Below are 18,331 nucleotides of genomic sequence, written 5' to 3'. Positions count from 1 at the left end.
CAGCCCGTCCTGAGAAAGCACTCCTCAGGAGGCCTCTACACTGTCACACGGCCTTGGGGAAGGACAAGCCAGTCCTTCCTGCCCCTCTGCCTGAGGTTGACCGAACCGAAATGGCATCAGCTGGAAACGTGGCTCCCTTGTGGGGCAGATGTCCAGCCAGGATGGACCTTTCTTTCTTAGTGCTGGGTGCCTCGTTAGGGCTCATAACTCACTGTAATAAGGCCAAGGAGATAGGAGCGTGCGAGACCTGCTGTACGGTTAGAAGAGGCACCACACACAGGGCTTTCATGGTAGCTGCTGGTGACACGGCTGTAGCTGGATGGAGAGTTTCAAGCCAGCATTTGATTTGAAGTAGGCTGTAGATATCATTTGTTGCATTTAGAGGCCCAGCAAAGCTGATGCTCAAGGAAGTTGGCATTGAGTAAATAATTCTGACCATGACTGTGTGCCTCTTTGGGCTGAAGAAGCAGTCTGCCTTTTAATTTCCTTGTGGGTGTTGTGTTTTGCAAATGTGTATGTCTAGGGGTCATTGAGATTTGTCAGCTCTCTGCCACTCACTGTCCTTTCTGTGTAGATAGCGGGATATTAGAAAAATAAAAATAAAAAGGAATATACAACCAAAGAGGCCTGTGTGATTATCAAACTCAACAGCTGGCATAGGGCTTTGCTGGGTATCTCGTCAAAGTCCACTTGCCCAGGATCTGTGTGGAGCTGCCTGTTAGAATCAAGGGAGATAAAGAATGAGCCTATAGTTAGAAACTCAGCAGGTGACCATGTGCCACTGGCTTGGGTACCCTGAAGCTACCCACAATTGGCCTTGAGACTCAGGGTCCCCCCAGCCCTAGCATAGATCAGCCCGGGACCTGGCCCTCAGAACTTAGCTTCAGGGTACCATGGGATAAGATTTATCCCAATTCAGACGTCTGAGTGCTTCCCCAGTGGGCCTCTCTCTTTTCTTGGTGTCCCCTTTGAGACTTGTGTGGTAAACTGATTCTCTTCCAGCCATGAGAGGATGGCAGCTCAGCAGATCTCAGCTCTCTGTACAGGACAGTGGTAAAGCCAGGCTGCCCTCTGTGGTCTGTGGGAATGAGACTCAGGCCCCCAAATCACCTTAGACTGTAAATAACTCCCCCGAAGAAAGCCAAGATTGCTATGTGTGCACTATCCTGAACTAAGAGGCTTAACATTTTGTTGGGTTTGCATTAGATTTTATTTTAAGGAATAAGGTAAGGTCTAGTCCTCATCCTCCCACTGAGAGGCCTACCTTCCGTAGGTTGTAAGTCATTGCAGCTTAGGGCATCCCAGTGACTGTGTCATCCGAGGGAAGGAGAGGTGGCTTGTATTCATGGCTTCTAATCTGACTTATGGAGGAGCCCTTCTGCTAGCCATGGGAAACTTATCAATGAGGGCCTAGTGATGTCTGGGAAGGAGGTTGCTGTCTTGGTATGGGAATGAGGTGTAGAGTGGGCTCTGGCCTCTGCCTGGGTCACATGCTACATGGCCCTGTGCATTCAGGAATACCAGGGCCAAGCACAGCAGCAGCCTCTGCAATACAGGCCATATTCCTACAGGTGACCCACAACCAGGAGAATGTGTTTGACCTGCAGTGGCTGGATTTGCCAGATGTGGCCCCAGAGGAGCTGGAGGCCCTCTCCAGAAACATGGTGTTCCACCTCCGCAGACTCATCGACGAGCGTGACGAGTGTACCGAGGTTCGCCTGTGGGGCAGCTGTAGCCGGCAGGATGGGTCCCCGAGGTGGCTGCGCCTCCAGCTCTTCTCTCTCTCGGGTCTGAATGCCTCCCGACCTGTTGGTCAGGATTGTTTGGGTGGGACATTTGTACTTCACCTGGGTATAGCCCTGCCTCGAATGGTCTTTGAGGAGATGCCCACAGGAAGACAGAGACTGACAGGGTGCCTAGCATGTGTGGGGGCTGCTTCCACTCACCTTTTGTCACACTAACTAATACCTCCTTCTGAAAACACGTAACATTGTGTCCCTCCTGGTTCTCAGTCTCTTGTCTCAGTGGTTCTTCACCTAGCCAGGGTCTAGACCCTGTGCCAGTCCAGGGGACACTGGTGAACTTGTGTGTTTCCCGTCTTATCCCTGTCTCATGCAGCTGATCGTGGACCTGACTCAAGAGAGGGACTACCTCCAGGCACAGCACCCTCCCAGCCCCGGCAAGTTCTCCAGCCCAGACTCCACCCCAAGCCCCACCAGCAGCCTGTCCAGTGAAGACAAGCAGCACCTAGCCGTGGAGCTGGCTGACACCAAGGCCAGGCTGCGGCGTGTCAGGCAGGAGCTGTGAGTCTTCCTGCCTTTCCCGCTTCTTTGTGGATTGGACCAAATACCGTCTTCTCGTGTCGTTTGCTTGCACGTGGGGTGGTGTGGGGTGGCTAGCTCTGCTGACATGCGGCTGGGAGGGCTGCTCTGAGCTCCTTGTGGCCGAAGGCTCATCACCAGCCCTCTGCAGGCCCGCACTTGTAGGGAGGGCTTTCTGATGCTCAGGCTCCAGCCAGACCGTCTATTGAAGCAGGGTGCTGTGCTGTGCTGTGCTGTGCTGTGCTATGCTGTGCTGTGCTGTGCTGTGCTGTGCTGTGCAGGCTCAGTATAGGGCAGAGTGTTTTCTTGGCTCACTTGGGTCTTCTTTCCTGTTTCTTGAATTTTACTTGTCCATCTGAGGAGTTGCTCAACCCTGGTTCTCCACATCTGGTCTCACAGAGTCATCTGTGAACTCACAGAGCTGTGGCTACACTCTCTGTCTGTCTTGTACACTTAGGGACAACAGGTGATGATGAGACCCAGTTTAAGCCTTTGAGCTGGGAGATGGCTTAGTGGATACAGAACTTGCAGAGTTTGGAACCCCCAACACCCACATAATAGCACATCTGTAGCCCTGCACTGGGAGACTGAGATAGAAGGATCCCCAGGGCTTGCTGGCCTAACTGAAAGAGCAAGTTCCTCCTTCAGTGAGAAACCCTGCCTCAAGAAAAGTAATATGGAGGGCATAAAGAAGAACATGGACCATCAAATGTCTAGGTTATACGTGCACACACCCCGGTTATCACACACACACACACACACACACACACACGCACAAGGGTCCGGAACATTTTCACAGGCTCCCAGAAGCCTGTGTGCCCTCCTTTCTCCTCTGTGGTCCTAGAAGTAAGTAGCAGCCTGTTCCCAGAGCCTGCCAAGGAGCATCCTCCCCCTCACAATCTCCTAATCACCCGTGCAGGGAGGAGAAGACGGAGCAGCTTGCAGACACCAGGCACGAGGTGGATCAGCTGGTCCTGGAGCTCCAGAAGGCCAAGCAAGATGTGAGTACAAGGCTGCACGTCCAGGGGCTGAGTCTGCGCTTCCCCAGTAACTGGCCCCAGGGGATCAGGAATGTTACATGGAACTGGTCCACCAAAGCTGTGCAGAGTTGTTGTCGGGAGAGCATCCTCAGGGTGCCAACCATGTTTCTTAGTGTGGGGAGGCATGGACGTGTCACTCCTGAGCTACCAGGAGACCCCACACACTGTAGAAATTGACCCTTTCTTCCTCCTCAAATGGGTGCCTTAATCTGGGTTTCCACCTTCTCCACTCTGACAGAATATTCAGCTTGCAGCTGATGCCCGGTCAGCCCGTGCCTATCGGGATGAGCTGGACTCGCTGAGGGAAAAGGCGAACCGTGTGGAGAGGCTGGAGATGGATCTGGTACGGTGCAAAGAGAAGCTACACGACGTGGACTTCTACAAGGCTCGCATGGAGGTAATTGTCCACCCCTCAAGATGGAGGTGGCCAGGCAGGCTTCCATACACCGCTGCTGGACTCAGCCTCCGAAGCATGCGTCCTTGGAGGATCTGAGGGGAGGGAGATCCATACTGAAGCAGCTGCTTCCTTTAGCCCTCCTGGGTCTCCCTCTGGCCCTTCTCGTGTCTCCAGATGTCTGATGCACCAGGGGGAGTAGAGGTGGCTGATAAAGGGCAGTGATGCTTCTTAGAGTTTGTCTTTCTCCTACTTCATGTCTATCTGAGGGTTTCTACTGCTGTGATAAGCACCATGACCAAAAGAAACTTTGGGAGGAAAGGGTTTATTTCATACTGCAGCTTGTAGTTCATGGTTGACAGAACCTAGATGCAGGAGCTGATGGAGAGGCTGTGGAAGATACTCCTTCCTGGCTTGCTCAGCTCAGGCATAACACCACCTACAATGGGGCCCAACCCTCCCATATCAATCTCTAAGAAAATGCACTCTGGCCTTGCCTTCTTGCCAGTCATTCAGAGGTATTTTCTCACTTGAGAGTCTGTCTTCCCAAATGACTCTAGCTTGGAGGTGTGCCTGGCATGGAATGAGAACTGTGTGTTTGTGTTTGTGTGTGTGTGTGTCTTTCTGGTTTCTGTGGTTATATAGCTGTTTGCCAGGCTGCTTCCCACCTCACTATAGCGATGCTGTGACATCAGATGTGTGCCATCACATCAGGCTTTCACAAATTTTTTGAAAGATTAACCTTATATATATGTACATATGTGTACAGTGGTGTGTATGTTGGCAGGGACTATGTGCATGTGTGTGCAGATGCCCACAGAGGCTGAGGTTAAAGGTGGTTGTGATCTGCTCAATACATAGGTGCTGGGAACTAAACGTGGTTCCTCTGCAAAAGCATAAGCAGTGTTAACCACTGAGCTACCTCTCCACCCCCTTGCGTCTAGTTTTGTTTTGTTTTGTTATTTGTTTGTTTGTTTTCAAGGCAGGGTTTCTCTGTATAGCCTTGGCCGTCCTGGAACTCAACTCTGTAGATCAGGCTGGCCTTGAACTCAAAAATCTGCCTGCCTCTGCCTCCCAAGTGCTGGGATTAAAGATGTACGCCACCACTGCCTGGCTGAGTCTAGTTTTTGATGTGGATTCTAGGGATTCAACTCGAGTTGTCAGCCTTATATAGCAAATGGTTTTATGCCCCAGGCTATCTGTCTCTCTGTCTCTGTATATGTGTGTGTGTGTGTGTGTTCTTTTTTTGAGATTGGGTTTTGCTTTTCTGCCCACTCTGGCCTTGAATTCCTGGGCTTCAGTATCTTTCCTCGGCCTTCTTAGTGCTTGGGCTATAGGTACACGCCACCAAGCCCAGCTCAAGACTTAACATTAAATCCTGTGTAGATTACTGGTCAAGCCAGGTGAACAAATCAAGGGCAGAGCCAGGGGAGGTCACTGATGCCCTGATGGTGCTCTGCGATGTCTTTGCAAATGAAGAGCCCCTTTGCTGGCTGAAGGAAGGTCTGTGAATCTTGCCCCCTCCCCTCTTTGGGTAGTGACACTAAGTGACTGCTTGGAACATGTGAACTGCCAAAGACTAGAGTTTAGCACTCACCAAGGGCACTTATTTGCTGTAAGAAACCCCAGTGTTTCTTCCTGGTTGCCTGGTAGCTTCTGGGGTGACTGAGCACAGGTGTAGGCACCCTGTCCTCCCTGCTGTGGGACTTGGCTCTCCTGCTGCCACACTCACCCTCCGGCTGTAGCCATGGCTGATGAGATGAGCTCTAGAGGATACGGCTGGACAGTGTTTCTCAGGGCACTCGGCGGTATCCCCATGAGGAATGTGAGTGGCTGGGTGACTCACTTAGCTCCCTGCTAAAAAGACATCTTGCATTCTGGGCAAGGAGCTGGAGCCGGGAGCCCAGGGACCCCTTTTGTCTTGGGAACAGCTTCATGGCTGACTTAGGAAGTGTGAGGTCGAGCCTGAAGAAGGGCTGCAGGTGGAGAGAGTGCACTGGTTGGGCTTTGAGGCTTATTCAGATGTCACTGCTGGAGCCTTAGGCGTGGTCTGGTAGAGTTTCAAAAGCTGCTGCCTCAGCAGGTGCCCCTGAAGTTGGACCTCGAAAGGTACCCAGACAGGGTCAGGAGTACAGTGTGATGGCCAGGGCTCACCCCAGTACTCTGCTTCCCAGAGGTGGGTGGGTCCCTAGATCCAGACTTCATGTTCACTCCAAGATTGTCCCAACCTTCTCCCTCCACGCAGATAAGCTACTGTGCTAGGAACTGCTGCTGCTGCTGAGATGATGATGATGATGGTGATGGTGGTGATATAGTAGATGTAGTAGGAGTCATGTTCTCTGAACAAGGAATATCTCAGCTTTGAAAAAGGTTTGCAGGGTGACTCCTTTCCCACCTATCATGTCAACATCTGACTCAGTTCAGGACAGCAACACATTTTATAATACTAGTTTCATAGTAGGTTATCATGAAGTAAGTAGTTCTTTGGGTTTCTTCTTCATTCTGCTAATAGTAAGAAAGGATATATTTGTCTACATGAGACCTTTCAGAGCAGGAGATGATAACATGCATGGTTTGCAGACACTGGGGTCAGAGCTGCCCGATAAATTGGGCCTGAGAGGAGAAGCAGGAGTATGGCCGCAGGACCTGGGTAATGTACCTGGATGTTTCTCCTTGTATTAAAGAATTCCCAACAGCCGTGTGGGCTGCCCCTGGAGACTATGTAGAACAGTTATGACACCTTTGCCCTCTCCACACTTGGAACACTTTGGTGTGGCATGGGATTGACTTTGCCGCTGTGGTGATGTTGACGGAGCAGTGTGGAGACCATCATGGGAGTGGCAGGGCCTTTTAAAAGTTCCCTGTCCGCTGAAAAGCAGGTGAGCAAGACTACAGTTAGGACGTGATATCCACGTGTTCGGCAGGAACCCCACAGGAGGGCCCCTACCTCAGATCATAGCGTGGGACCAGGAATGCTTTCCTGGAGAGGCCACTGTGAGAAAGAGGAGCCTGATGGCAGGGAGCAGCTACAGGCTGGGGGTACCGTGCAGAGGAGGAATCACATGCTGGGAAGCTGGGGAAAGCAGCCAACATGGGAGTCAGTGGGGCGAGGTCAGGACTACACCATCTTGGTATGGCCATGGTAGACAGTGCAAGTGAATTTGGAGGGCTTTGAGGCCCAGGCAGCCAGTGTGTACAGAGTGTACCATCTTCATTCAGGGTCTGCTGAGTGGAATGTGGTGTATATCTCAGAGGCTCCTTTGGGCTGGCACTCAAGCCAGTCTCCCTACTTCCCTGAGCCCAGCCAGGAAGGCCTTTCTGGAAAGGAGCTTGGTTTATGTTGCTGGTGGATATGTGTTCTTAGCAACTGGAACGGTCCTGGGCCCAGCCAGGGACTGGGGAATCATGCTTACTGGATTCTCTCTTGGCACTGCATTGTAGATCTGGTGACTGCTGCGCATCTTGTAGATACAGGTTGTCTGCAGCCACCACTGGCCTGAGCACACAGTCTTCATTCAAGGGGAGTAAGTTGCCACTAACTTCAAGTGCAGCCCAGAGAGCTTGGGTAGCTTGCTTTGCCTGAAGATCCTGGTATTGTCTGTGCCTATAGAGATTAGGATAATCGTTCTACCATCAGAGGGCTGGGCCTGAGCCTGTAAGCACCTCTTCGTGTTGAGTGTCTTCTTGTCAGGGGCCCAGTGCACAGTTAATGCACAGTTGATTTTGATGGGTCTGAGTTTATTTTTAATTAATTATATCTAACTTAATGTAAAAATCAGAATTTTTGAAAGTATTGTGATAATGCATTTTCCCAACAGTTGTAATAATACATTTTCCCCATGAGTTCCTTAAGAATCATTTTTTTTTTATTAACTAAATTGATTTTCTCCTATTTTAACCATGCATGCAATGCATGTTACTCACACACCAGCCGGCCTTCCCAACAAGTCCCTCTTCCATGCTCATGTTACCTTGCTTTATTTTGGGACCACAGAGTTTAGCCAAGGCTGCCTGCGTGACCGTGAGTGTGGAACTGGCCACTGCAGCTGGTTGGCCTACCATGGAGCACACAGCTAAGGCATGGGCTCTCCTCCCTGGTATCCATCAGTAACTAGTAGTTCTCCAGGGAGAAGTAAGAATTGCTTCTAAGCCATTAAACCAATGTTGTGGAGAGTGTGTAGATTGCAGCTGACCCGTGGGAGTCCTAGCGTTAGAGAAGGCGCGAGTGCAAGGCGTAGCGTCCAGAGGTAACAATGAGGGGTTAGAGCGGAGGGTAGGTGCTTAGTCATGAGGTGAAGTAAGTATGCTGAAATGTTCATCGTAGAATCTGGGAGATGTGTGTAGAGGTGTAGACCATTGTGATTTTGACTTTTCAGTACATTCTATATTTTTTTATAACCTAATATTAGTGGTAGAAGAGACAGGGCAAGCTGAGTGGGTGTGGCAGTACATGCCTGTGCGGGTGTACATACCCATGGGGGGTCACATACTGGTTGTGGGCGGGGCGGGGGGGGGCACATACCCGCAACCTCGTCACTTGGGAGGAGGGGCAGGAGGATCAGGAGTCATTCCTGGCTGCACAGTAAGTGTGAGGCCAGCCTGTATACAAGACCTTGTGTCAAACAATTAAAAAGAGGAACTACATAGACAGCCGAGTCTGAGACCATCGTTGAGTGAGGACAGCTGCTGTCCAGGTTCAGATCCCCAGTGCCCGCATAATGTGACCTCTGGCCTTTAAGCCCAGTGATGGGCGAGGAATGCAGACACGAGCAATGACGGGGTTTGTTGGTTAGAGAAACCTCCAGGTTCAGTGGGAGGTTTGAAGCTATGAAGCACCTTTCTTCCCTGAATCTCAGCTGTTCATTTCTCAAGCTGTAGTCTGAATCAGCCTTGAGATCTGTTATAACCACACCTTCCAGGTGGTTAAGAGCCCGGGCTTCTCTTCAGGTCCTAGGTTTGATTCCTAGCACCCACATCACAACTATCTTAACCCCAGTCCCAGAGGATCCCGTGCCCTCTTCTGGACACTCTGGGCGTCATGCACAGGAAGCGCAGGTACACATGAGGCAAAACACCCATATGTATAAAAAAGACATGCACAAAAGGTGAGAGTTGGTGATGGCTCAGTAGTCTAGCTACGTAATCGGGAGGGCCTGAGCTCACAATGCTCCGCAGTCCCGGTGCTTTGGGCTAGGTCTAGGAGGAGATCCCTGGGGCTGGCTGGCCGGCGAGTCTGTCTAGTCAGTGAGCCTTTTAAATAAAGTAGAAAGGAGTGGAGAAGTTCCTTAGCACCATCTCTGGCCTTGTAGACAAATGGGTTTGCACTGCCCAACACACACACACACACACACACACACACACACACACACACACAGAATGTGTGTGAGTGAATTTGAATTCTTGTCTTCCTGGGTCCCTGAGGAACAGCCTCAGAAGGCTGTGTTTCGGTAGATGGTGCCTCTGCACGCCTGTGCTGGTGCACCCTCGCCAGTTTCAAGCAGGGTTTTACAAGTGTAGCCTGGACTGGATCCTTCTGTCTCAGCCTCCTGAGATGTTAGGATTACACGCTGCTATTAATCAGGGTTAGTGTTAGGGTTACAGATTCATTCATGAGAGAAAAACCAATTCCACCATTTTGAGCCAAACTTGAAGCAAGTTTTATTAAATACTGACCACAGTGGGCTCTCGTCAGGACAATTCCCTGGAATTCCCAATTAAGTGACCTCAAGACACATTTTGCAGGCACTTTTAAAAACAAACCCACAGGCCACGGTACTTTCCCACGAGGCTTTGGTTTTTTTGTTTGTTTTGTTTTTTTCAAGAAAGAATTGTAACACCCAGCATTCTTGAGAGTTAACCTGTTCCTTGGATGGGTGAGGCTTCCAGGTTAATTTCAGGTTCGCACTACCACACATACTTGTCGACTGAGGCTCTTGGATGCACGGTGCTCACCTCCACAAGTGAGCACTACAGAACTCAGTACCTGTCGGTGGTCAGAGGCTGGGTTCTGTCTGTGTGGGCTTCCAGCCCTCGTGGGGATTCTACCTCACAAGCTCCCAGACAAGATGCTTGGGAAGCACAGCATGACGTGAAAGAGACTACCACCAGGCAGAGGAGAGTGCGGGGGAGAGAGGCTTATGGTTCATGCTCCCTGGGACTAGAGGAAGCCGAGTTACAGGGCTCACCCAAGCAGCATAGGGTTCAGGTAAGAGATACAATCTGGCTATAGCTTCCAGTCAGCCAGCCACATGTGTGACACTTCTGAGTAACCGTGCTGGGGCGGGGTGACACAGACATTCTGTCTGACCTGGAACGCACCAGTTCGGAGCCCCAGAGGAAGAGTGTGGCAGTGCCAGGTGGGAGGAGAAGATAAAGGAAGAGCTTGGGTGCACAGGAAGCTTTCCTTAGTCAAATGTGGACCACAGATTTACAGTTTGTTTTTAAACTCCAACAGCTTTCCCCTGGCTCCTGGTCCAGTTCTCAGAAGGGTTGAAACTGATTAGCAGGGAGCAGGGTAACCACCCAGAGACAGGAGGAACTGAGGAGTGGGCGCACAGCCAGCCCGAGTGACTTCCCTTTGAAAACGTTGCGATTGGCTTTCTAAGGCTAAAGGCAGAGGCCAGGATGCTGGGTGCCTCCCGGGCATAGTGGCAATGGTCCCCCCTGTAGTGTGCAGACGAACAGCTTCCTAAGAAGTGCTAGTTTCAGGCTAATCAGAGGGGCTGAGACACAGCAGTATGCTATCCTGCCAAATGTGGGGCAAGTCTTGTCCTGTTAGGAAAGGAGGGGCGTGTCCTGCCCTGGCCTCCCAGGCACAGAGGCATGCCTACAGCGAGCTTATCCTAGCCAGCCTTTCTCTGTAGGGAACCCCTGAATGGAGATAAAACGCTTCTGGAACAGGTCCTGCAGGGAAGAGGCAGCCAGAGAGATGGGTGGGTCGCTGGCAAGGCCCCGGTCTTAGCCCCGGTCTTAGGAACCAGGTTAGTGATCAGTCCCATCGTGTTTCGTACCTAACACCCCCCATTCCAAGATCACACCCCTAAGATAACAGCAATGGGTCCCAGGGTCAGGAAAGGATAGAGACTCTGTGGTGACTCCGGGCGGACTCGCTATCCTGTACCGTGAGGTTCCTGGATGTGCTTGTTAACCTTCGGTGGGTGATGCTTGGGGCTCACTGATGATAAGTGCCCAGTGCCTTCCTTGGGCGTTGGACCCCTCTCAGAGCTGCATCCCATTGCAGTCTTAGTTAATGTGTCCAGAATCGTTGTCTGCCTTCCATAGCAGCCTGTGGTCACTGTGGAGCCCAGTTGTTTCCTTGCTCTTGGTACTTAAGCCCAAGCACAGTTCACCTCCCTGTTGTCTCCTCACCTCCCCCAGCCCCTCCCCATGTGGGTCAGGCTCCCAGGCTAACCCTCCTGTAAGCTCAGGCCTCCACCTCCTGGCATGCTGCCTGGGCATTACTCTCTGCTGTCTCCTGCTGGCTTGCTCTGGTTACTCCAGCACAGACGCCCTCCCTGAGTCTAAGCTGGCTGTGGTGTTCGCTTCCCTGGCCTTCTCCAGTGGTCCAATACCCCTCCATCGTTGGGGTGACGTGATGCTCTCCCCTTGTCTGGCACTCAGTGATGCACCCCACACCCTGTGCCCCAGACCTCTGCCTGCCTCCTCTTTCAGGGTTCGGGGTAGTGTGTCAAGTACAGTATCACTGTGATGTATATTTCTGTCTGTTTCCTGACCAGACTGTGAGCCTGGGAAGATAGTTTGTGTCGTACTGTGCCTCTGTGCCAGTGAGCTTCTCTACTCTGAAGCCAGTTAACTGTAGTCTCTAGATTAAATCCAGCCCACCATTGGCTTATATGGGTGAAGTTTTATTGGAACATGATGCCTCATCCCTACCTCCAACAGAGAGCATTGCTCTCTGGTCCTTTACAGAACAGGAACACAGTGAAGCCTTTAGGTGGGCAGTAGTAGCTGTAGAGCCCAAACTCTGTTTAGCTCTAGGCCCCCCACAGTGACCCTGTGAGGGTAGCAGCCTCCTTTCTTCGAATAAGAAAAGGCATCACAGTTGCTAAGCAAGTGGTCTGGAATCGGAATGTGTCTGGCGGTCTCCAGAGCCCTGCCCAGCTGCCAGAGAGTGAGGAGAGCCTTGACCATAAGGGGAAAAGGGGCTAGTGTGCTACAGGAGAACTGGGGGGTGCTTGTGGAGGGACCCCAGCCTCCCACAGTTCATGCACAGCTAAGCATCATGTCTCAAGTGAGGAATGTAAAATTCCAGGGGGCTCGCTGAGGGGGACTCAGGTGCTGAGTGGGCAGTCTTCTGTTCTGCCTTGGGACTTCAGCCCTGTTGCTTCTGGGGACTGTGATGAGATCTGTCAAGTTGGAACAGGACAGAGGGGCTCTTTGGTTTCTGATCTGGCCCTGCATTTCTTCAGGTCAAGTCATGTTTCAGGCAGACAGACAGGCAGGCCTTGAGGGTGGAGTGCACCCTGCCCTTTACTCTCGGGTGGCACTGGAACTTACAAGTGAGGCATGGCGTGAGGCAATTGTCCTTTCTGGAGCCAGGGCAGGAAGGAGTGAGAGGCCTGTTGCTATGGCCCCAGTGGCCCAGCTCTTGCTTCCCCCAACACCCCTGGATTTTCTGTTGCAGTGGGCACTAGGAGCCATTGTGTGTTGTGATCCCAAGCTTACTGGGAAGGAGACTATTTATTTGACTGCACACCCCCTCTGGTGTTTGCTGTTTATGCGGGGGGTGGGGGGGGGGTCAAGAGGTACTCCTGGAAACCAGTTATTTTGTTGTTGTTCTTTGCTTTTGTTTTTCCAGTGTTAGGGCCAGAACTCAGGCCTTGATGTAAGCATTCGCTGCTCAGCAACACCCCGAAGCCCTTGCAAAAACACTTTGTTGATAAGGGAGCTGTTTTATGGATGATTCTTGGGATGAACTTTGTTCCTCGCGGGTGTGAAGTGTTTGTGCCTGGCCAGCTGGCGATTCCAGCCAATGCATGCTGAGAGTTGCACACACGTTGTTAACCCACATTTTCAGTGAGGTAGCGTTATCCAGCCTGAGAGGCCATACAGCTAGAGCTTGTGGCCCACTAGCTCCCTGCATCTCTCTCTCTCTCAAGTTACAGTGGAGATCAGAAGAGGACTCTCAAGTTACTTGGGAATAGGTCCTCCAGTCTAACCTCTGGCTGTATAAACACCCCAGCTGTTGACTGGGTGGGGTTGGGCTTGGTAACTGCCTTCTGGTTGGGGCAGATAGATATGCCAGCCTCAGACAGCTGCCCAGAGCAATGGAGTCAGCCCTCTCAACCCTGCAGACCACTAGTAGAACTTTTAGTCTGCTAGAACTTGAACATAGCATCCTTCAGGGCTGCTCTGTTTTGTGAAGTGGTTGATGTGTGAGGTAAGGTGGGTTATGTCTGTTATCTAATAAGGTGGACATTGAGACCACCAACACACAGTACGGAAAGAGCTTAGAGATGATTCTGTTGGGTGCTGTCTCTGCCTGTCAGGATATCTGAGTCCTTAAAGGACCAGGACGTTCTCCTTGCACAGAAGTTAACAGTCCTGTCCCAAAGAGTTCCAAGGGTGGAGACAGGGCAGCCACCATTACCATAGGGCAAGGAGCAGGGAAGGATAGAAATCCAGAAATACCTGACTTGATCTAGTGAACAGGTCAAAGGAGACGACCAAGTCCCCAGAGGGAGTCATTCAGGATGGGTTTTGAAGACTGAGTAGGAGCTCACAGTATGCCTAAGGAGTGGAAGCTGTCCTGTGGTTGCTTACTGAATAAGAGGAGCAAGAGGCTGGAATTGCTGGTGGGTAGACCTTATTAGATACAGGGTAGATAAATGACCACAAAAAAAAAACTGGATCCTTGCTGATTTGAGGAAACCCCACGCCCATTTTTCTGTCTTAATGTCATTAGAGGCAGTCTAGGCCTCTTATTAACCCGAGGGCTATGGAGAAAAGACAGAATCCAAGCTCTCCATCCTGAGAGAGAACCTCAGCCTTAACCCTCAGCAGGTCCGTGACTTTGGGCACATTCCTTACTGTACTTAAGCTGGTCCGTTATATGTAGGGGGCACTGACCCTGATCTGCCTCCCCCACAAAGGATGCTGTGAGGAGTAGGTAAGGCCAGACCAGCCATAGTGCTGTGGTCTTTGAAGACGGAGTCTCTCGAGGCTCATGGGAGACCCGAGAGTCAGTGAGCTGCTTCCACAGGGCCAGCTTTGATGAAGCCCATGTCTGTGAGCGCTTCCCTGTACCAGGAAGCTTGGATCCAGGCCTGTGTGGGAGAGTGAGCCTTGGTGGGAAAGCGGAAGCTCCAGCCGTGGTCCTTGTTGCAGTCCGTGAGTGGGACAAGTCTTGGGGATCTTTCCCACCAAGGAAGGTGGCAGTTCCAAGTCTGTCTGTCCATCCTGGACACACACACACACACACACACACACACAAACACACAAACACACACATACCTCAATACACCCAGGATACTAAGCATTGCTGGGAAGGACTCGTGGGATTTGAGAAGCTCAGACAAGGTCTGACAGGCATGGCACACAGGCTGGCCTCTTTCTGTGCTGCTAGCAGAAGCCACAGTCTCTGATACACCTGACTGTGGGGTTCATATCTGCCCTGCTGTGCTGGGACATGGCCATTGTAAAGACTTCCTTATCTGGCATAAATCCTGACTTGAGAGGATCTGCCTTAGTCCTGGGTTCCCTCCCCTCTGTGGACTCTCAGCCACCTCATTCCCCCCTTTTAAAGGAAACTGAGGCACTGTCACCAGAGTCCACTTTCCCACTGGGGTCCAAGTGTAGGATCATCTGGCTTGTGGAAGACCTCAAGGAAGGGTCGCCTTTTCAAAGCCATCCGTCCCTTGTTTACTGTGCTCAGGAGCAAACCCAGGACCTTGTGCATAGGAGGCAATCACCTTACCACTGATGCACACCCCAGGACCACTGAATATTTTTTCGAGTCTTGAATTTTTCTTTGAGAGCCCACATGCCTGGCCTCCAGGGCACAGGCGAGGGTGACAAGAACTGGACTCGGGGCATCCTGCCGAGTGTTCCTGGGCTGGCTGCTTGGCTCCAGGGTCCTGAAAGTGCTTTGTTTAGAAGTCCTGTGGTCAGTCGGTCATGACCCTGGCCTTTTATCTGATGGCTCTCCTGTTGGGTTTGCTCTTCCTTAGGAGCTGAGGGAAGACAACATCATCTTAATCGAGACCAAAGCCATGTTGGAGGAACAACTGACTGCCTCCCGGGCTCGCAGTGATAAAGTCCACGAGCTGGAGAAAGAGAACCTACAGCTAAAATCTAAACTCCATGACTTGGAACTGGTATTAACGGGCAGGGTGCAATGGGTGGTCTTGGGGGAAGGGCGGGACTAGCGGTGGAGGTGGAGCATGCGGGGAAGGGCAGGCTCTTCTGATGTGTCAGCTGCAGCTTGTTGACTGAAAGAAGAGCCTACTATCTCGGTGGCTTGAGTGGGCACTTAACTGTCCTTGACACTTGTGGGACCTGACTTTTATGTTGCCTCTGCAAAAGTAACCGCTCTTCTGCAAGGGTGAAAACACAGGTGTGTCCTTTTCAAGGGGTCCTCAGTGGCTCTCAGGTTGAGCATTGGCATGCCATACCTATCACAGCACTTGAGGCTGCAGAGACCTACTTAGAACCAACAAGTGCCCATCACCAGAGCGCCTGTCTCAGCACAGTGGTCCTTGTGTCCCTATGTTCAGAGAGTGTTCACTGAGACCTCAGGACTTCCTTCTTGACCTAAGTAGAAATGTCATGGGACTATCTGGTAGTTGCAGTGGGGCCCTGAGTCTGGTGTTTCTGTATGGCTCTCTGTCTGGCAGGAAGCATGCTGTCACCTGCAGAGGAGGGAGGAGATACTGCGCGTCTGAGGCCAGTCAGACCTGTCCTCACACTTTTCCCTCTTTCGGCCCTAGGATCGGGATGCAGACAAGAAACAAATTGAGAAGCTGCTGGAAGAATACATGGTTCTGGAGATGGCTCAGAAGCAGAGCATGAAAGAGTCGGCCCACCTTGGCTGGGAACTGGAGCAGCTGTCCAAGAACGCAGACTTGTCCGATGGTAGGCAGTGCCCGGTGCCTGGGATCCAGCCCCGTCTCAGCCACTGCTGCTTACCCTGGAGCTGAGCCTTTGGCTCTGAGTCTTCCTAGCAACCCACCCACATTTACACAACTAAATGTGATTTCCTCAAGTGCCATTTGGAGCTGTTTCATTATAGCTCTCCCCAGGGGAAACATAAGTGGCCTGGCAGCCCCAATGCCCGGAAGTAAACTACAAATGAAGTGTTGGGATTTCTTGGTTTCCCATATGCACTCTCAGGAGCTTCCAGATCACAGCTCGCCGATGACAGAAAGCCCTGACACCAGGAAGTGTCCCTAGTGGTCACTAATCCTTATTATAAATGTACCCCGGACATTATTTGCGCTGTTCATTTACATAATTGGGCAGGATGGCTGCTGCTTATCCCATCTCCCTGGTGGGGATGCTAAGTGGCGGCTGCTGCTCCCCAGTCCCAGGCTCTTTATGGATCTTCCCTGCGGGTGGGGGAGGGGGGGTGGAGTCCTCCTTCCTGGCAAGTGCTGCTGCCCTCTGCTGGTACCCTGAGATAAGGTGTCCGTTATGGGAAGGGTGGGGGACCCCAGTCAGCACTGCAGCAGGAAGCTCCAGAGCCCAACAAACAATAAGCCAATTCCTGTGTTTGAAAATAGCCTTGTTCACCTTTCCCATGCACCCGATGGCAAGTTAGTATTGACTTAGCACTTCAGAGAGCCGGTGGGGGCGGTTGGCTTATTGTAGGTTTTGAAAGATGCTGATAAAAGGTCCCTGAGAATACTGCCAAGGTTATTTCTTCCAGTGCTCTTACCAGCTCTGAACTTGAAAGGATTGAGTTAACTTGTGTCTGTGGACACTGAGTTGTGTCTGCTTTGGTGCCTGTGTACTAAGCTGAGTGAGGCGACTGGGAGCCACACAGACAGGGTGGGAGAAGCATTGTCTCGCCTGTGAAGGTTCAAGTCTGCCCCCTGGTGGGCTGGAGAAGCAGTTCACACCCTCAGGGCCAGCTTCAAAGGCCCGGTCAGTTCATACTGCTTGGTATAGTTTATGAACCCGTTAAGGTTCAGACATGGACATGTTTTATTTATTCTATTATTATTGTTACAGAATTTCATTTATTTATGTGTGTATGCGTATGCGGAAGTCAGGAGAATTTGTGGGAATTGGTTCTTCCTCAGACCCAGGTCATCAGGTTGTGTGACAGCCATGCCTTTTGACTCACTGGTCACATGACTTGTGTGCTTGTTTTGGCCACGTATATAGTCTAGAGGGTCTTGGATCCCTTGGAACTGGAGCTACGACTATGAGCTGCCATGTGAGTGTTGCGAACTGAACCCAGGTCCTCTGCAAGAACAGCCAGTGCTCCTAACTGCTGAGCCGTCTCTCTGGGCTAGTGGTTTATTAATGATAGTGTTGGTTAGACTCACTCTGCTGCCCAGACTGGCTTCAAACTCCTGGGCTCAGGTGATCTCCTGCCCCATTCTCCTGAATAGCTAGGGTTGAGCTGTGCCTGCCTCTAATGTTTCAGATTATTCTTCTTGGATGGAGGATTGAAGTCAGTGCCTCGAACATACTGAGCGCATCCCTTACCACTGAGCAGCGCCTATGGCCTCTCAGAAAGACTTGGAAAGGCCTGGCCTAAAGAGCAGGTTTCTGTGCTTGTTAGCCGAGTAACCTGGAGTGACACCAAGCCCTTAAACTGTAGCTTGCATCATCGTCCCGAGTGGACATGTGAGGAGACAGGCTCTAGCCTTACCTGGCCTCGTTTATGTTGTTGTGAGTCTTGGTTGCTGGGTGGTCTGATGAGCAAGCCTTTGTGCTCAGCGTGGAGCTTGCTTTAGTTAGTGACAAGCCACTTGCTATTGGTACCGTTGTTAAGCTGTAGGAACGTGAATATTATTCTGTCCCAAGTCTCGGCATGGAAGAATGAGAAAGATGGACCGTGCTGATGGTGGCCAAGCAGTGCCTGTTCCTAGTGCCATGGTGGTGAACCTTTAAAAATGCCGAACATGAGGCCAGTGAGACAGCTCAGCAGGTAAAGCTGTGTGCTGCCAAGCCTGGTAACCTGAATTCGATGCCTAGGAAGAGAGGCAACTCCTACAACGTGTCCTCTGTGTCCACATGCGTGTGCGCGCACACACACACACACACACACACACACACTAAAGTATTACAAACATATTAAATGGTAAATTTATATAGATTTCACCATTATCAAAATGACCTCCACACATATGTTGCAGAAATATGTCCAAATGGCCACAGGTTGAGTTAGTGAACTTTTATTTTAGGATAAGGGACTTTATACTTAGGTTCTTTTTTTTTTTATTATTTTTTAATTAATTAAAATATAATTAGATCATTTCCTCCCTTTGGTTTTCCCCTTTGGTTTCCTCTCTCCAACTCTTCTTATGCATCCCCTTGCTTTCTTTCAAATTTATGGCCTCTTTCTTTAACTGTTGTTTTACACACACACTCACACACAGAGCTGA

General features: G+C 51.1%; 1 protein-coding gene across 1 annotated transcript in view; it reads left to right on the top strand.

The window, feature by feature from the left end:
* Window positions 1–18,331, top strand: part of Ccdc88c (coiled-coil and HOOK domain protein 88C) — a 121,616-nt gene that overhangs the window by 61,102 nt on the left and 42,183 nt on the right. The window contains exons 7-12 of the mRNA XM_021178770.3: window positions 1,572–1,712; window positions 2,119–2,303; window positions 3,241–3,322; window positions 3,600–3,758; window positions 14,945–15,091; window positions 15,704–15,848. Of these exons, the coding sequence (XP_021034429.1) occupies window positions 1,572–1,712; window positions 2,119–2,303; window positions 3,241–3,322; window positions 3,600–3,758; window positions 14,945–15,091; window positions 15,704–15,848 (859 nt within the window). The remainder of the gene's footprint in view (window positions 1–1,571; window positions 1,713–2,118; window positions 2,304–3,240; window positions 3,323–3,599; window positions 3,759–14,944; window positions 15,092–15,703; window positions 15,849–18,331) is intronic.

This window comes from Mus caroli, unplaced genomic scaffold (genome assembly GCF_978045245.1).
Source record: "Mus caroli unplaced genomic scaffold, Mus_caroli_1 scaffold_14, whole genome shotgun sequence".
Taxonomy (NCBI): Eukaryota; Metazoa; Chordata; class Mammalia; order Rodentia; family Muridae; genus Mus; species Mus caroli.
Note: the sequence above shows the minus strand (reverse complement) of the source record. Positions and strands in the feature narration are given on the sequence as shown.